The sequence below is a fragment of the Mytilus edulis genome, chromosome 1 (assembly GCF_963676685.1).
Source record: "Mytilus edulis chromosome 1, xbMytEdul2.2, whole genome shotgun sequence".
NCBI classification, from domain to species: domain Eukaryota; kingdom Metazoa; phylum Mollusca; class Bivalvia; order Mytilida; family Mytilidae; genus Mytilus; species Mytilus edulis.
Window position 1 is genome coordinate 37931162 of NC_092344.1, and position 19774 is coordinate 37950935.

The 19774-nt window shown below is 33.2% G+C and overlaps 1 protein-coding gene and 1 long non-coding RNA gene across 3 annotated transcripts; one reads left to right on the top strand and one right to left on the bottom strand.

Moving 5' to 3' along the window:
- Positions 1-4437: 4437 nt before the first annotated feature.
- On the bottom strand, positions 4438-14927 carry LOC139512334 (CCHC-type zinc finger nucleic acid binding protein-like). 2 transcript variants are annotated; one of them, XM_071299899.1, is made up of 5 exons: positions 14733-14908; positions 11301-11464; positions 10651-10779; positions 9137-9449; positions 4438-6748 (listed from the first exon to the last, which is right to left on the bottom strand). In XM_071299899.1, the coding sequence occupies exons 2-5, from the start codon at positions 11452-11454 to the stop codon at positions 6622-6624; spliced, it is 723 nt and encodes a 240-aa protein (XP_071156000.1). In that variant the 5' UTR covers positions 11455-11464; positions 14733-14908; the 3' UTR covers positions 4438-6621. The 2 variants fall into 2 exon arrangements, with proteins under 2 accessions (XP_071156000.1, XP_071156008.1); XM_071299907.1 differs by lacking the exon at positions 10651-10779 and having other exon boundaries at positions 14733-14927.
- LOC139512351 (uncharacterized) lies at positions 12507-13462 on the top strand. Its single transcript, XR_011662249.1, has 2 exons — positions 12507-12657; positions 13026-13462. It is a non-coding gene; the product is annotated as an uncharacterized lncRNA (long non-coding RNA).
- Positions 14928-19774: the final 4847 nt, after the last annotated feature.

Below are 19774 nucleotides of genomic sequence, written 5' to 3' on the forward strand. Positions count from 1 at the left end.
ATGAGCAAAACACATACCACAGTCAGTTATATAAGACCTAAAAATGACAAATGAAAACAATTCAAATGAGAAAACTTAACAGCCTACTTTACTGATCATTTCTACAAAACAAGACCAACTCAATATAAACCATGAAAAGGTCAAGTCATGTGACCCTGTCAAGACATGTTGACCTACTATAGTATTCCAGGCACAGACCTTATGAAACTAAATATAATTATTGACAAATGAACAAGAAAACTAGATGTGTCAAAGCAACACGAATGGCCTCGTCTCAAAAAGTTGAAAAATCTACAATTTTAATAACATATATGGACACAAACATGGTGGTAGTCTCACATATCAAAAATCAGCTCAAAATCGGGAGGTGTATAGAAAAAAAGTCTGTATACCGGTAACTGGGATTTTCAATAATTTTCAAAGTTGTAAACCCTTAATTTTTACAAAAATTAGCGTAGCGGAAGGAAACTTAAAACTTGATCTGTAACTCATCATGGTTAACTCACATACCAACCAGATGCCCGCAGGGCGCAACTTTATACGACCGCAGAGGTTAAACCCTGAACAGTTGGGGCAAGTATGGACACAACATTTAAGCTTGATACAGCTCTGAATTTGGATTGTGATTAAATAGTTGACACAACACAGGTTTCTGACACAGAATGAATGTGGTCTAAAAACTTTAACTTAAAAACTTTAAATTTTAAATTGGACATTATCTATGAAGGTCCAATATCCAAAATCTATATACACGGTTAGATCCAGCATATCAAAGAACCCCAATGGACCCTTTAGACCTCAATGTGGACCAATTTGATAACCGGGCCCAAATATCGAAAATCTAAATACATGGTTAGATTCAGCATTTTTCAAAGAACCCCATATATTCAATTTTTGTTGAAATCAAAAAAAGTTCAATTGGACCCCAATTTGGACCTACTTGAAAACTGGGCCTATAATCAAAAATTTGTAAGGGTTCTACGGAACCCAGTGTCTCGCCTACTTTTGCTGTAAATCGCAGGCTCAACAAAAATGAGGAAAAAAATCAATAAAAATATTCCTCTTGATACTATCTTATGATTGTAAGAAGCTTCTGTCCAAGTTTGGAAATAATTTAGGATAGTTAATGAATCTAATAAATGTTTTGAAAACTTGAACTGCAGACTGTATGTAATGTTAACTGGAAGAAAATCTAAGTCCATTTAAAAGCAAAATACAGAAAAAAATGGAGTTATCTTTTTACAAAATTTACTTCTGGATACTATCTTATGATCATAAACAAGCTTCTGTCCAAGTTTGGTACAAACCAAGGATAGTTTAGGAAAGTTATTAAAACTTTAAAAACTTTAACCACAGAGTGTATGTAATGTTTCCCCGCAGAAAAACTAAGTCCATTTATAAGTAAAATACGGAAAAAATGGAATTTTATTTTTACAAAATTTACTTCTGGATACTATCTTATGATCATAAACAAGCTTCTGTCCAAGTTTGGTACAAACCAAGGATAGTTTAGGAAAGTTATTTAAACTTTAAAAACTTTAACCACAGAGTGTATGTAATGTTTCCCCGCAGAAAAACTAAGTCCATTTATAAGTAAAATACGGAAAAAATGGAATTTTATTTTTACAAAATTTACATCTGGATACTATCTTATGATCATAAACAAGCTTCTGTCCAAGTTTGGTAGAAATGCAGTATAGTTTAAGAAAGTTATTAAAATTTCAAAAACTTTAACCACAGAGTGAATATTTGTGGACGACGCAGACACCGACGACGACGGAATGTAGGATCGCTTAGTCTCGCTTTTTCAACTAAAGTCGAAGGCTCGACAAAAATCAAAATACATGTTTATATTCTGACAGCATATCAAAAAACCCCAAGGATTCAATTTTTGTTGATATCAAACAAAGTTTAATTTTGGACCCCAATTTGAACCAACTTGAAAACTGGGCCAATAATCAAAAATATAAGTACATGTTTAGATTTAGCATATCAAACAACCCCAATAATTCATTTTTTGTTAAAAATCAAACTTAATTTAATTTTGGACCCTTTGTACCTTAATGTAGACCAATTTGAAAATGGGACCAAAAATTACGAATCTACATACAGTTAGATTCGGCATATCAAAGAACTCCAATAATTCAATTTTTGATGAAATCAAACAAAGTTTAATTTTGGACTCTTTGGGCCCCTTATTCCTAAACTGTTGGGACCAAAACTCCCAAAATCAATCCCAACCTTTCTTTTGTGTTCATAAACCTTGTGTGTAAATTTCATAGATTTCAATTTACTTATACTAAAGTTATTGTGCGAAAATCAAGAATAATGCTTATTTGGGCCCTTTTTTGGCCCCTAATTCCTAAACTGTTGGGACCCAAATTCCCAAAATCAATCCAAACCTTCCTTTTGTGGTCATAAACCTTGTGTTTAAGTTTCATAGATTTCTATTTACTTATACTAAAGTTATTGTGCGAAAACTAAGAATAATGCTTATTTGAGCCCTTTTTTGTCCCCTAATTCCTAAACTGTTGGGACCCAAACTCCCAAAATCAATCCCAACCTTCCTTTTGTGGTCATAAACCCTGTGTTAAAATTTCATAGGTGTCTATTTACTTTAACTAAAGTTATAGTGCGAACACCAAGAAAATGCTCATTTCGGCTCTTTTTGGTCCCTAATTCCTAAACTGTTGGGACCAAAACACCCAAAATCATCCCCAACCTTCATTTTATGGTCATAAACCTTGTGTTTAAATTTCATAGATTTCTATTTACTTTTACTAAAGTTATGCCTCTTTCACATGTACGTTTAATTTGAATTGAATTCGCTATTTGCGTTCACACACTCCTCTTTTTTAATTTGAATCGAATTCAAAATGGCCAATTCGCATTAGAAGTACGCTTTTGTCAATACGAAGTAAAAGTTAACGTCGTTTGGACAGTAAAGCGAATTTGATGGGCATTGCAATTCGAATTAGAACTTACGTTAGGACATAAAATGTTTCAAATGCGAATTAAACTAATTCGAATTAGTTAATGCGAATTGAATTCGAATTACGTGTGAACTCAGCATTAGAGTGCGAAAACCAAATGTCTTTGGATGACGACGACGACAACGCCAACGTGATGCCAATAAACGACCAAAAAATTTTCAATTTTTGCGGTTGTATAAAAATCAGCCCAATATCTGAAAGCATTTAGATAAAAGGTCCGTATAACTTTGATTTTCAAAAATTTATCAAACTCCATAGACCGTAATTTCGGCAAAATTTTTGCTGAGCAGAACAAAACTTAAACTTGATCTGTAACTCATCTTGGTTTACTCACATACTAGAGTCATCCCAACCGTGCTGATATCGATGTATGAAAGCGTTTATAAAAAAAACTCTGTATAACCGTGATTTATATATTATATACTTAGTAGTAAATACAGATAAATTGTACGTGTAATACAATCAATTGCAAGCGTGCTCTATCAACCACCCATGATGATATCGATATCAGCACGGTTGCAAAAGCTTTATCAAATCTGTATGATGTCACGTCATCTATTGCAGTCACTGTTGCAAAAGCTTTATCAAAACCCTAATCTGTACGACGTCATGTCACATAAAAAACATCTACTTCAGGTATACGTATATGATATGGCTTTTTCAATATCACACACCATATAAACCCTCGAGCAGTCTCCATCTGATGAGCTTTTTTCAACTGATTTATATATACTTTGTTCTTATGTTGCAGTTTCACCATTGTCCCCGACTCCCAGGTAAAGCGAGGGGCAAGATCCCACTAACATGTTTAACCACGCCACACTGATTCTGTATTGTGGTGCCTTTCCCCATGTCAGTGGTTGTCATGTTGCACCCATTTCATTTTTTTGTACATAAATTAGGCCATTAGTTTTCTGGTGTTAATTGTTTTACAATTGTCATTTTGCTGCCTTTTACAGCCGACTGTGTGGTATTGGCTTTGCTCATTGTTGAAGGCCATATAGTAACCTAGTGTTAAAAGATTTCTGAGTCATTGGCAATTATACATCTTTTTTTTTTATATATAGAAGGTATGAATGATTTAAGTCCTTCACTTCTGAATCTATTCCAAAGTCACAGGCAATGTCTAAAATACAAGTAGGCATTTTCTTCAATGAATGTATAAATTTAGTCTATTGTTTTATAGATTGTGAATGTGTGAAATTATTGGTGATGTTTTGTTTTCCATATAGCAGAAACCGTGCATTCCAAGGTCATGGTCTGTTTAATAGAAAACAAGACTTATTTAGATGTCTTCTGAACATCTATTGGATATATTTTTAACTCCAGCAGATTCCTACTGGAAATTTATAGCTACTGAAATAGTGTACATAACATCATAGTATTTGCAACACAGGTATCACATAGTAGTTAAATTAAACCAAGGCAAAGAAATACTATAATCCTGAACTCACTTTTATTTATTTGTACTAAAATCCACAGTAAAGCATTTGAATTTTACATTGTTCACAATTTTTTTAAATACCCAATTCATTTTTCCTCATTATAAGCCAACTTTCACATTTTCTTTTTTCAAATGACATTTACACATTTTAAATTCCATTCAATTTTTTTTTACCCAATTCTTCATAAAACACCGGTTACAAAAATGTCCAGTTAAATTTCATTTTATACTTTTTGTTCAGTTATGGACACTAAAAAATTAACAAATATATGTACAAAATACTCCTTCACAAACTCCACTGTGACAACATGATTTAATTAAGCTGCCTTTAAGTAGGTCTGGAAAGGACATACACAGCACCTCCCTTCGTAAAATCAATCTTAACATGTATATTCAAGTCATAAAAGTTCTGATCTAAAGTATAAATGTGTTACAAAGTATGTTGTGTGTGCCCTTTCCAATGCAAATCATATACAATAACTCAATGAAGGCGATAAATTATAAAATGAATGACAATAAAAATGAGCTTGTATGAATATTGAGTTATTGTACATAAATGCAACACTTCTCCTCTGAAAGGAGACATCTCCTCATAACCACCTCAACTTAAACAGGAAGACGATGCATAGTTTTCCATAGGCAGATCCATATATTAACTTGTAAAGTGCACTTTATTTCTTAACAAAATATCATGGATCAAATTTCCTCTTAACCTTCACAACTGAACTGTAATGTTTAAAGACAATACAAAAATAAAATATAGGCAAAACTACATTGTATTCAATATATTCATTAAAAATTCTTTTTGATACTTTTATCATCCAAACAACTATTGCTTCAAGAAAAAACAAAGCAATTAAACAAAATTTATAATCTTTTAGATGATACTAAAAATGCAAAATGCTGAACACAATAACAAAGAGTGATAAAATAACAAAAACATGCTTTTCTGTACTTGGTACAGGCAAGCCCAAACATTTTGCACTTCAGCATCTAAGTTCCATAAATAGTTTCTTTTGAAATGTAGATATCTACAGTTCTTTCTCTAATGTAAACAACTTTTTAAATGCTGATAATTATAGAACTCTCTATTACTATAAACTTGTCCCTTCTGCTCTTAAGGGACCGACCCTAAGCTGCCACATATATAAATAAACCCTGGAACCTCTTTTTACTTCCACCTGAAATAAACATGGACGGCTTCCACAAAGTTCCTTCACTCGGAACACCTCTAAACACTTGACAACTCTTTAAAAATCTTAATGACACCATAACAAATTTAACACTGGCTTCTATTATACAACTAAAATAAAAATCTGGTGCCATTGTTAAAATTCCAACCAATTTGCACATGTTGAAATACACGATTTTTGTACAACAGTATCTTTAACCTCTTGTGACTTTTGGCTAATTTTCAATATGTAATTAATGTAATCACATATCATATGACATGTTCTGACCTCCCTCCTTCCACTACAACTTTTATGTATATAAAAAAAAAAAACATTGTACAAATTTTTGTACATGTACAGTGTATGCAAATTTTAAAGTCCTGCATATCATCTGTGTATTGACAGAAATCAACATCTCCACTAATTATAACATAGAATATCCAGCAAAATCAATGGGAACAGCAATGCAAGATGATTAATATGGAATGATGTTTCCTTCTCGGAACCTTCTCTCTACACAACTTTGGAGTTACAATATAAAATAATTATTTACAATATGAAAACTACACAACATATCAGCTGATTCGTCAAGGTTATAAAAAAAAAAGAATATTGCTACATTGAACACATTTTTCATGTGATCACACTAGCACATATCAAATTTAACAAGCTTTACACAATTTTGTTCCCAAAAAACTGTCGATTTCACTTAACTCTCATAATTCCTTCATTTTGAACTTAATATTCTGTTACATCTAGCTTAATGTTGAATAATGATCATACTTATTATAATGCAAATACTCAATCCTTGAGAAAAAACAACAAAATCAAATCTACTTGAAGATTGTTAAAATAAAATTAAGAGACCCATCCACAATACACCTGGGTCTATGCCACTACCAAATATTACATTTACAAAATTGATCCCCAAGTCTGTTTTCATTTACTGAACTTGGGGTCTGTAGGAGGAATTGTCAAACGACGCAACACCTCCACATCAGTGTTGTAATTCCTATTGGTCACATTCACGAGCAAAGTGGCCGTACTCGTTACATCTGTAGCACTTGACATCAGCATTCCTGTCGCCACCACCACCTCCACCGGAGCAGTTTCTGGCAAAGTGACCCATTTCTCCACACCTGAAATATAAATTTTTTATTGATCATCTAAATTATAAACAGGTACTGTGCAAATTAAGCTTTTTAAAAGAAAAATAGTCCAATACAATATTCAATGTTATTTCAAAAGAATTTTCTGTTTCAAAATATTAAAGTAAAAAAATAATATCTTTTTAGACAAAATTAAAGAACCTTAGTGAGCACGCTCACATACCCCACATTGTCATTGGAGAAATTAAATAAGTTTATTATCTACAAAATTTCATGAAATTCTGTTGTGTGTTTTCAGAGGAGTTGAGATGACAAACTGTTGCAGAAGTACAGTGAAGCAAATAAGTTCAAAGGGGCATAACTCCTAGAAACCAGATGCTCCGCAGGGCGTAGTTTTATACGACCGCAGAGGTTGAACCCTGAACGGTTGGGGCAAGTATGGACACAGCATTCAAGCTGGATTCAGCTCTAAATTTGGATTGTGATTAAATAGTTGACACAGCATAGGTTTCTGACACAGAATGAATGTGTTCTAATGAACTTAAAATTTTTGTTTTCTCTTAGAGCAATTCACTATGCTGTTGAATATTAATCCTCTCAAAAAAATGTTTGAAGAAATTTTCTTTTTTATTTATGAAATTTCAAATGAGAAAAATTGAACCCAATTTTTTTAATCACATCCCCCTTTCCCTTATTCCAAAACTAATCTCAATTAAAATTTCTAATGGAGTTTGCAACAATAACTACTCATTAAAATACATCATAAAATATTAAGATGTAAAAAAACTGCTTGTTATCACTGAATGGTAAAGATTATTTTAATTTATCAGTTGGTAGTAAAAAGTGAATATACATTGTATATTGTATATAACAAAGACTTAAGTTGATTCTGGACAAAGAAAGATAACTTCAATTAAAAAAAAATCTTGCTATTGCACAATATTTTGCAATTAGATATTTCTTGCTTACTATTCTGGACAAAGAAACATAACTCTAATTAAAAAAAAATTTGCTATTTCACAATATTGTGCAATTAGATATTTCTTGCCATTGCGCAATACTGCGCAATTGAAAAGACTTGCTATTGCACAATACTTAATATAATAATTTTAGATCCTGATTTGGACCAACTTGAAAACTGGGCCCATAATAAAAAATCTAAGTACATTTTTGGATTCAGCATATCAAAGAACCCCAAGATTTCAATTTTTGTTAAAATCAGACTAAGTTTAATTTTGGACCCTTTGGACTTTAGTGTAGACCAATTTGAAAACAGGACCAAAAATGAAGAATCTACATACACAGTTAGATTTGGTATATCAAAGAACCCCATTTATTCAATTTTTGATGAAATCAAACAAAGTTTAATTTTGGACCCCAATTTGGACCAACTTGAAAACTGGGCCAATAATCAAGAATCTAAGTACATTTTTAGATTCAGCATATCAAAGAACCTAACTGATTCATTTTTTGTCAAAATCAAACTAAGTTTAATTTTGGACCCTTTGGACCTTAATGTAGACCAATTTGAAAACTTGACCAAAAGTTAAGAATCTACATACACTGTCATGACAGTTAGATTCGGCATATCAAAGAACCCCAATTATTCAATTTTGATGAAATCAAACAAAGTTTAATTTTGGACCCTTTGGGCCCCTTATTCTGTTGGGACCAAAACTCCCAAAATCAATACCAACCTTCCTTTTATGGTCATAAACTTTGTGTTTAAATTTCATAGATTTCTATTCACTTATACTAGCGTTATGGTGCTAAAACCAAGAAAAATGCTTATTTGGGTCCCTTTTTGGCCCCCAATTCCTAAACTGTTGGGACCTAAACTCCCAAAATCAATCCCAACCTTCTTTTTGTGGTCATAAACCTTGCGTCAAAATTTCATAGATTTCTATTAACTCAAACTAAAGTTATAGTGCGAAAACCAAGAAAATGCTTATTTGGGCCCTTTTTGGCCCCTAATTCAATCAATACCAACCTTCCTTTTGTGGTCATAAACCTTGTGTTAAAATTTCATAGATTTCCATTCACTTTTACTAAAGTTAGAGTGCGAAAACTAAAAGTATTCGGACGACGACGACGCCAACGTGATAGCAATATACGACGAAAATTTTTTCAAATTTTGCGGTCGTATAAAAATAATTGAATCGTAATTTCCTGTTAATATGCACATCTACGTAGTATGTCCTTATTATCTGAAAAGGTTTCGTGAAATTCTGTAGTGTGGTTTGAGAGGAGTTGCGATGACAAGAAACAGGACTGACGGACGGGTCAAAAACATTATACCCTCCGCAACTTCGTTGCGTGGGGTATAATAATTCTTGTAATATGCCAATTTATTTTTAAATGACTATACAGTTTAAAGAATAGTTGAATTACTTCTATGATTATCCATATGATACATACTTGTAGCATTCTACATTGTCATTGCCACCATCTCGACCACCGCCGCCACCTCCTCGTCTACCACCACCACCACCACTACTACTATCACAATCCCTCGACAAGTGACCACTTTTGCCACAGTTGTAGCATTTACGGTCATCACTTCCTCGGTCTCCCCCACGGCTACTACGCTCCTCTGGGCAATCTCTAGCCATGTGACCCGATTTTCCACAGTTGTAGCAGCCATCGCCACCACCACCACCGCCGCCTCCTCTCATTGACTCTGGGCAGTCTCTCTTCATGTGACCAGATTTGCCACAGTTATAACAGGCTCCTGGAAATAAATGAATTTGGGTACATTTTAAAACCTTCTGATTTGTTCAATCTAGAATGGTGCTTCATTTGGTGTTAAATCAGGACTTCTCTTGTCCAGAACAGCCAATACCGTGAAGCTTTTTTCGTAGTTGTAGGAATAATACTTCTTAAATTTCATACGCATGGACAGAATGTGTAAAATGTATTATATAATCCTGTTGGAGTGATGACTCCTTTACTACTTCATACACCTTGTAGCATGCTTAAATAAAGCACAATAAAGTAGAATTCTTTGATCTGCTAAAATTAACTAGTTAAAAAGTATAATTTCAAGGATAACTGTTAGAATCAACATTTGGAAAACCAATTGCTAAAGCGTTTTATGCACAAGTAAATAGGGATATTTCATGGATGTCAAACATGTGCAAGGGTTCAAACAAGTACTGGGACTACAACTCTAGGGAATATTTAAAGACAAGCCAGTCAATTAATTCTATGTTAAAGCAATAATCTTTTTTACACTGCTACCATATTAAAAAAAGATGAGTAATCGATAAGGGCCCTGAATATTAAGTAAAATTGGTTTGATCTTTCAAAAGTTATAAAAAAATTACAGGACACATAGTTGTGTAAAATGTACGATGTTCATGTACATACACCAATACTCTAAGGTCTGGCTTTCCAAGTGTTGATTTTTCTTTCTAGCAAACCTTTAAGACATTTCCTGTAAATAATATTGATATTTTATAAAAGGATTCTACTTCATGGCACGTATGAAAGATGAGTCTTGACACCACTTCTATTTCATGTTTAAATGGACTATTCAAAAGTTAATTTTGTTTTGTAAACATAACCATTTAATCATGAAGTCGAAGATGAACCCTTTAATGTTGATTAGTAAAGATATTGATTGATAAGAAGATTTCATAGATGATACGACAAAAAAGAGCACTGCTGATCCAAATATCAAAAAAAGTTCAGCAATCAGAAGCATATATATAACCTGGGCTAGGGTTTCTGCTAAAAAAAATCAACCCCTGGCATACCTGCAATTGATTAACCTTTCTACAATTAAATAATATAATATAAAATGACAACTAGTACAGCACAATTTCGATGCAAAATGAAAACAAATATTTGATGAAAAAAATGTTAGTGAATTCAAGATGGAATATGAATTGAGACATGGATACAAATTTTGAGCTACACAGAACACCCACCTTCCTCTAGCTCCTCTGTGCATTCCTTGGCAATGTGCCCTACTTTATTGCATTTGTAACATCGATCACCTTCCATCTTGCATTCTCGAGCAAAATGCCCATAACGTTTGCACTTGTAGCATTGTGTCCCTAATAAACAATAAAAAATTTACCAAAAAAAAAATTCAAATTTAATCTAAATTCCCTTCACCAAATAAATAAAATTAAAAATCTCTTTAAAAAAACTAACTTAATTTTTGGGGAAAATGCCAACAATCTGAACAACTGTTTCAAAAGTTTTAAAACACAAACTTTTTGAATAACTCGCATTCACTTTCTGTTGATTGGTCTGTAAACATTTCATGTACTGTACTTGACATTTTATATAATATTTATCCTGTAACTGTCTGACAAAAAGCTTACTCCTTTGGATGGGAGCAAACAAATAACTGCATGCATTATACAACTGTACAAACCATTGCCAATATCAAACAAATTCACACTTCTGTACACTTACACTTTCCCATCTTAAATCACATTTTCGTCACCTTAACAACAGAAAATTCAAATGCCAAGTATTTTCTTAATTCATGGAGGAAAATCTAAGCATGCATACACTGAAACTTCCTGGTCAATAAAACCAGAAAAGGCTCCAGTCTCTTATAACCTACCTCCACCGCCACCTCCTCCAGCACGACCGCCTCCTCTTTCGGATCGGTAGCCACCACCACCACCACCACCTCGTCTGCCGCCGCCACCATCACCATCTGGACATTCCCTGGCAAAATGGCCTGGCTTACTACATTTGTAACACTTATCACTCATTCTAACAAACCTGCAATATAAAGTGATTTTTTCTTTGAAAACCATGTTTACAGGTTCATTCATTGCATGAAAATACAAAAATACATTGAAATAAAAAAAAATACTCAAGACAGTACATGTATGGTCAAAAGTTTATCATGTAGATTGTCAGGAATAACTATAAAATGTAGATTCATCATAATCTTGTGCAAATATGGCTTAAAATCTTGCTGTTCAGAGTGAGCCAAGGCTCTGTGTTGAAGACTGCTTTGACCTATATTGATTTACTTTTGCTAATTGCGACTTGGAGGGAGAGTTGTCTCATATCACATCTTCTTGCATGTACACGTCTATTAACAATATTAAAAGCTACCAAGGATCAACCCGTTATTATTACTGGACGACTGTTCCATTATATACATTATGTACATAACAAGAATGTGTCCATAGACTGCTGCGTATACTATAGTACACAGATATCCTACTAGCACCACCATTTTCTATGTTCAGTGGACCATTAGATTGGGATCAAAACTAATTTTGAATTGAAATTAGACAGATTATTTCATAGGGAACATGTGTACCAAGTTTCATATCGTTTTTCAAATATTCCACGAAATGAAAGAATTTGCAAAAAATGCTCCTCTGGCTGTGTTGAAGATGAAATCCATTTTTTAACGAACTGTGAAAATTTTAAATCGGATAGAGATGCTCTCTTTGACTTTGTTTGCCAAAGAATTCCGAATTTTTCTATACTTGATAATCAGCATAAATTTATTTATTTATTAAACTGTGAAGACAATCAGGTCCTTAATGCTGTTGGTAAATTTATTAAAGTGAATATGAGTTAGTAATTGTATTGTAACTGTATGTAAAAAATTGTTTGTATCTATGTATCTATGCAAATCAATATTCTTTTGCCTTATTCATGTATGCTCTGTATGCCCCTTGTGGGCCCTTAATTCATACATGTCAAGTGACATGATATTCGCGTGTAATACACGCTTTTTCAACGGTTTACACGCGAGGATTTTGTCACATGGCGTGTACACGCTTTTCACCACTTTACACACATACACGCTTTTTCGTTTTTTTCATTTTTTGGTCGTTAGTGATATCGCTATTCTCGGGTTTTTTCCTTATTCGGCGATAAATACCGAAAAAATCGAAGTTATTGTTTGGCTGACATATTGTTTATTTTTCTATAAGGACAAACAGTAAAAGGTAAGTAGTTTGTGATTAGTTTTAGCGATTTTGTGACTTTCTTTCAAATTCACTTTTTAGGGGAAATGTGCACAGAAGAGGTCACTTTCAGGGCCTGTACCGTCGTCTAAAGTGCCGATTGTTAAGCCAAAACGATGGCGATGTGTACTACGGCAATATTCAAGATTTATAAATTATATTTTGGAGTTTGAGTTTAAATGATCGAGTTACAAGTAACGCATAATTTGTGCATGCTATGTTGCAATGATAAATAAAAACAATACATGTGAGAGAAGAAATACAATGTACAATGTAGCTATTTGAATAAGCATTTAACATGTTTATTTAATGGAAATCAAATTTATAACATTTTTCTTTTTCAATTTCAGTTTCAAATCAGATTTCTACAGGCCATGGGGATAAAAATATCACAGAACTGTTGGATCAGCTCTCTTATAGTACAAGCTTTCTTCTGATGAACTACCCAGTTTTAACCAGGCAATAGCAATGGGAGCAATGTCAGAGATAATAGATGACATTTTACATTGCCAAAAAAACAAAACATTATGACATTCTTTCAAATCTTGATGAAGCTAATTCAGTCAAATATCAATTCCTATTGTGGGAGAGCCTTTTCAATTATAAAGAAATTGACACTGAATTCTGATCAGAACTTGACTATGTTACATTTGTATTGTGTGCTGTTATCAAATAAATATAACTAAACTTGAAACTGGCAGTTGTTTTGAATATGTGCCTAGTGGTGGTGCTTTAAAAGCAACATAACAGACCACTGTTTAATACAATAAAAGTTCACAGTAGAATATATATTGGGTTTTTTTATATTCACAAATTTGTATGAAATTATGAACATTACCACATTCATATTAAGTCCGCATCTACGTCACGCGTTTTCACACGCTTTTTGATATATCATGTCATGTCATGACATGATTTCCCATTGTCAGAGGTTGACATGTATGCCTTAATTGGAAATAAAATATGTTCTGTTCTGTTCTATTGATTGGAATTCAACTTCATCAAAAACTACTTTGACCAAAACTTTTAACCTGAAGCAGGTCAGAAAAACCTAATAAATACCTCAAATTGAAACAAAAAGACAGGTTTTTTTTACCATTTAACATGACATATGTCCCAAATTGTATGATTTAATAGAAGTAATGTGCATAAATAAAATGCACCAGAGTGAAAAGATCAAGATATCCAAAATGTAATTCTTTTGTCCAAAATGTTTTTATTAATTTACCATTACTCAACTTACTGTTTGATAATATGGATATAGCAATTACATATTACATGAGGTAACATAACTTGAAACCAAATAAAAAAAAATCTAAAAAGGGGGGGGGGGGTAGATCTCCAAATCATGATCAGAACAAGTTAAAACTTGCAACCTAGTAATTGGGGGCAACTTTTCCTCAATCTAGTAACAATTCTTTACACATGTGTTAATCTGAGTGCCCTAAAAATGAATTGAAAGTCTGATGATGGTCCATCAAATCACAATTACTTTTTTTTTAACATGACAATTTTTGCCACAACATATTGTCCCTTCGTCATGGCAGTCTAAAATATCCCAAGTGATTTTTTTCGGAGATGTTTATTCTTCATCCTCATCAACAAAGTAAAAATTGTCCAGTAAACTATTCCCACAAATTTATTTTTATTAATACACCTTTTAGTGTCACAACGCACCACGCACATGGTTCGCACGTGGTTTGTTTGGTCGAGACTTCTCGGAATTTATCATACTCAATTGACGCATAAAAGTGTGTCAAATCATGTTCCGAGTGTACTCGAGACTAGGAATGCTGTTTCAAACATTTGATGAAATTTGTTATTAAAAAGTAAAATATAATGTGTTTTATGTCATCCTACAAGAATAGAGAACATGTCAATGACTTTTGTTATAAAAATACGGCATGGCCAGTCTTGAGATAATATAACACATGCTGCCCATTTATGTTTTCAAATTTATCATAAATTCTGCAATATTCTCCCCTAATTGGTGGAATATTATTTTGAAAAAAGATATCAAGAGCAAATATTAAGTATTCAATGTATTAATTACTCACAAAAAAACCTATTCCTCCAACCTACACCGACTTCCTTCTCTCCTCACGTCACTCAACGTCTCTAACAAGTCGCAAAATAATATTTATGCACACGGCACTTTAAAACATTATGTCGGTGGGGTCGTAATTAGTGAAACACGAACTATTCTTCCGTTTGTCATAAATTTATCCTGTGTGATCCTGTGTTTCAGTATTATTGTGGGGAATCATTTTGAGTAGTTTCCGCAATCCTCAATCTTAAGGCGTGTTTTATTTTCTTTAACCATTAACCTGGTTGAAGTTTGGTTATTGGTTCAATGTTTTATTATTTTTTGTTCTTAACCAATTGGTTATTTGGTTAATGAAATCTTTAACCATACTTCTAAGGACGGTTTAGATATTTTAAAGATGGTGGCCTACAGGCGATTATTTTTCTCTGTGTGTTTAATAGTCTTACTCACATACAAGTAAGAGAAGACGTTACTAAGTTGTAAAACTTGTGTCTGATCCTTTTGTCATTTTGAACAATAAAATATGTTTAAACTAAACTAAACTACAAGTAAGAGCTCTAGCATACATGATGGAGAAAAAAACCTACGGCTCCCAATGTCAGAGGCGGATTTAGGGGGGCAGGGCGGATTTAGGGGGGTCAGGGGGACCGGCCCCCCTTTTTGGGGGGAAAAATTTGGTTGCTTATATAGGGAATCACTGAATCGTGACTGGAGCGGGCCCCCTCTTAGGTCAGTCAGTGGGCCCCACTTATGAAAATTTATGGATCCGCTTCAATTTTCAAACATGGGCCATGTTGGAAAATTGAAGCTTAAGTCTATATGTTCATATCTTTATCTGGTATAGCCGGTTTATTTATTTATGAAATAGAATTAATTGCATAACAGCGTGGTCGACAGTAAAACGTTTGTAGGTTGTAACTTGTTTGTCAACGGCTATGATTTTAGGCACAGGTACTTGAGGACAGGACCCTATAGGAGCCTTGTGATGCCCCCCTCCCCCTTTTTTTTTTTTTTTTAATCGAGCAAAAATATCATTATTTTCGCTTATATTCAGCTCTCTGTATGCTATTTATCACTTCAAATGCAAGGAATACTATCAAATACCAGTTTCTAAAATTTGGGGTTTCTGATATATGTATAGGCGGAAAGTCCGCCTATACATATATCAGAAACCCCAAATTTTAGAAACTGGTATTTGATAGTATTCCTTGCATTTGAAGTGATAAATAGCATACAGAGAGCTGAATATAAGCGAAAATAATGATATTTTTGCTCGATTAAAAAAAAAAAAAAAAGGGGGAGGGGGGCATCACAAGGCTCCTATAGGGTCCTGTCCTCAAGTACCTGTGGTACCCGCATGTGGGTACGAATAGTCAAATTGACATTCGTAGGCTACGCGTACCCACATCCGGTTTTATAATAAAATGCAATCAAATCGGGAATTAAACGTGAAATATATACAGAAATTATCGATAATATGGGGATTTCATTGTTTAATCATACGTTTTTTGATTGAGTTAAGTCTGCCAATTGATATTTTATCGTATGTTTTTCTTTGTTGTGATGTTATGCTATTGTTTCAGAAAAAGGGAGAAGGTTTGGATCCATTAAAACGTTTAATCCCGCTGCAAATGTTTGCCCCTGTCCTAAGTCAGGAATCTGATGTACAGTAGTTGTCGTTTGTTTATGTAATATATACGTGTTTCTCGTTTCTCGTTTTGTTTATATAGATTAGACCGTTGGTTTTCCCGTTTGAATGGTTTTACACTAGTAATTTTGGGGCCCTTTATAGCTTGTTGTTCGGTGTGAGCCAAGGCTCCGTGTTGAAGGCCGTACTATAACCTATAATGGTTTACTTTTTAAATTGTTATTTGTATGGAGAGTTGTCTCATTGGCACTCACACCACATCTTCCTATATCTATTGTGAAGGGTATGACAAATAATATTTTCGAATTGTATTTATAAGTTAATAATATATAATAAACCTTGCAAATTAAATGCACACTGATTGAAAATGAAATATACAGTCCCTGTAAACTATAGTCCTATAATATATAATATCCGAATTTTAAGTTGCTTCCACGCCTCAGAGGCAAAATATTTTTTGATGCGCTGAAGGTTTACATTTTCGTCAAACATTTTGTTATTTATTAACGAAGCTTTCATAGAAGATTATTGGCATCGGCCTTTGTTTTTCAGAAATAATGTATTAGGCCTTCATTTTTCCTGGGCGAACTTGTTTAGAATTTTTTTGCCTCCGTGAATACAGGAAAAAATTATTCTGTAAAACTTGATTTACTCTTTATTTTTTGTGTTTCCAGTTCTTTTTTTCTCTGCAGCTGCAATTGATTCTGAGTTTGTTTTTATATACAATTGTATAAAATTAATCGACTGATACTTTTGAACAAATTGTTCCAATTAATGATAACTTTGAAATGTCTGCCCCACATGTATCTATCACTCTTTTCCCATTTTAAGAATATTTATTAACCGAGAAAAACTGTTCACTTACATAAATGTTTACAAAACTTCTAAGTAGTTGATCAATTTTATTCACTAATTGCGATAATTTCTGTATATGTTTTACGTTTAATTCCCGATCCGATGGCAATTTATTATAAAACCGGATGTGGGTACGCGTAGCCTACGAACGGCAATTTTGCTATTCGTACCCACATGCGGGTACGCGCAGACACTGCCATGATTTTATGCTCACCCAGTCTGTCAGAGGCCTTCCAGTGGGGATTGAAATATTCACTTGTTACACATTCCGATACATAAAATGAAACTTTCTTTTTACAAAGCTTGAAAAGAATTTGTTTTAAATATTTATTATAATCATCACATACAACCGTGTCATTTATAAGAATAATAATGTTCAGAGATGATATTATTTAATAATAATAAAAAAATAGGTTTATCCATTGTAAAAAAAACTATTAAGTTGATGGGGTTAATCACAAAATATCTCATTGATTAAGAGCACAACTACTTCTACGGTTTGGCCTACTATTTATTCAATGCGTATACATGTGGGTTTTGTTTGTGAAGAGTTCTGGATAATTAAAAAATCATTTGATTTCTTTGTTTAATACCATAAAACGATTCATTCTTTCAGATATTTGTCACTTTGCCTTATCTTCAAGTCCAACACAATTTCTCACGTTTCTTACAAAACTTATATTCTTGTGATGTATTCTTTTGTTGGAAAAAAAATGTATTGATATAGATAGATATAGGAAGATGTGGTATGAGTGCCAATGAGACAACTCTCCTCCCAAGTAATAATTCATAAAGTAAACCATTATAGGTCAAAGTACGACCTGCAACACGGAGCCTTGGCTCACACCGAACAGCAAGTTATAGAGGACCCCAAAACTACTAGTGTAAAACCATTCAAACGGGAAAACCAACGAGAAACGAAAACACATATGAACTACATAAACAGACGACATCATGCATTGTAACTTTTAAAGCCAATTAAGTAAAAAAAATAATCTGAAAGAACGTGCGATATCATATTAGGAAAATTGATGGTCAAACCATAACAAAAAATCAAGTAAAGAAATTTTTAAGTATTCAACCTTTATAGCTTGCTGTTCGGTGTGAGCCAAGACTCCGTGTTGAAGGCTATTTTTATTTATTTTCAAATTACAAAGGTTATTCCTGATTAGTATTTTTAATTATTTTATTTAGGCGTTTAGAACCTTTGGTGACCTCACAGTTTAAATTTCTATGATAAGTACGTCGTGAGCAGTGGGCATTACAGACGAACGTTCACCTAATTTTCCCCAGTCAATGAATGGCCATAGCTACACTGTTATGAATTTCATTCTATCACTTACTTCAGGCTGGGACTGTTAGTATAAAAGTCTCAGCTTCAGGAAGATCTTGAATATTGTCCAAAGTTGAATAAGAATGCCTCAAAGAATATACTTTTCTAGGTTGTATGACATGCAGTTTTTACAATTATTTCTAAATACTTGACACTTCAGACCTTTTTTAACCGGTAACGGATTTCACCATGACTATATGCAATAAGTTACCTGACACTATATATGTACATGATGTATATAAGAAGATGTGGTATGAGTGACAATGAGTCAAGTCTCCATCCAAGTCACAATTTATAAAAGTAGACCATTATAGGTCAATGTACGGTCCTCAACACGGAGCCTCGGCTCACACCGAACAGCGGCAAGCTATAAAGGGCCCCAAAAATGAAAAGTGTAAAACCATTCAAACTGAAAAACCAACTGTCTATCTAATCTATATAAAAAACGAAAAACAAGAAAAACTTATGAACGACATCAACAAACGACAACTATTGAAGATCAGATTCCTGACTTAGGTCTTACTTAGGATAGGTGCAAACAATTGTAACACTTAACGATTGCCTTATTCTTTAATTATGAAAAAAAATCACATCAGCTAATCACAGAATTCATATAAAAATAGAAAATTGTACTGTCCAATACCCTAATGACAAACTTGACATAGCATGTACCCAAGTCTTTAAAACCAAAGACTTTCGGAACAAGAAAATTGCACCTTTTCAACCTATAGGCAAATCAAACTTTTGCCAAAATTCTCAAATATAAAAATTTATTATATATTTTAACATATAATATCATCATTCATGTTAACAAAACAAAACCACTTTTGAAAGGTTCTATTTTCTCATATGTATACAATGGAAATTAAGAGAAATTGATTGTTGTCTTTGAATTATAAGACCCCTTTTCAACGTGAAAAAGTTGATATTTGCAGTCTTTGTTATTTTAGTCCTACTTGCAATTTGTTTTTGTTCACACATTGCTGTCAATAATATAAAATTTTATGCAATTGTCAAATAAGTGAAAGATTAGCTAGCTATAAAACCAGGTTTAATCCACCATTTTCAACCTTAAAAAAATGCCAGTACCAAGTCAGGAATATGCCAGTTGTTTTTCATTTGTTTGATATGTTTGAGCTTTTGATTTTTCCATTTGATAAGAGGACTTTCCGTTTTTAACTTGGAGTTTGACATTTTTTTATATTTTATATTTTGC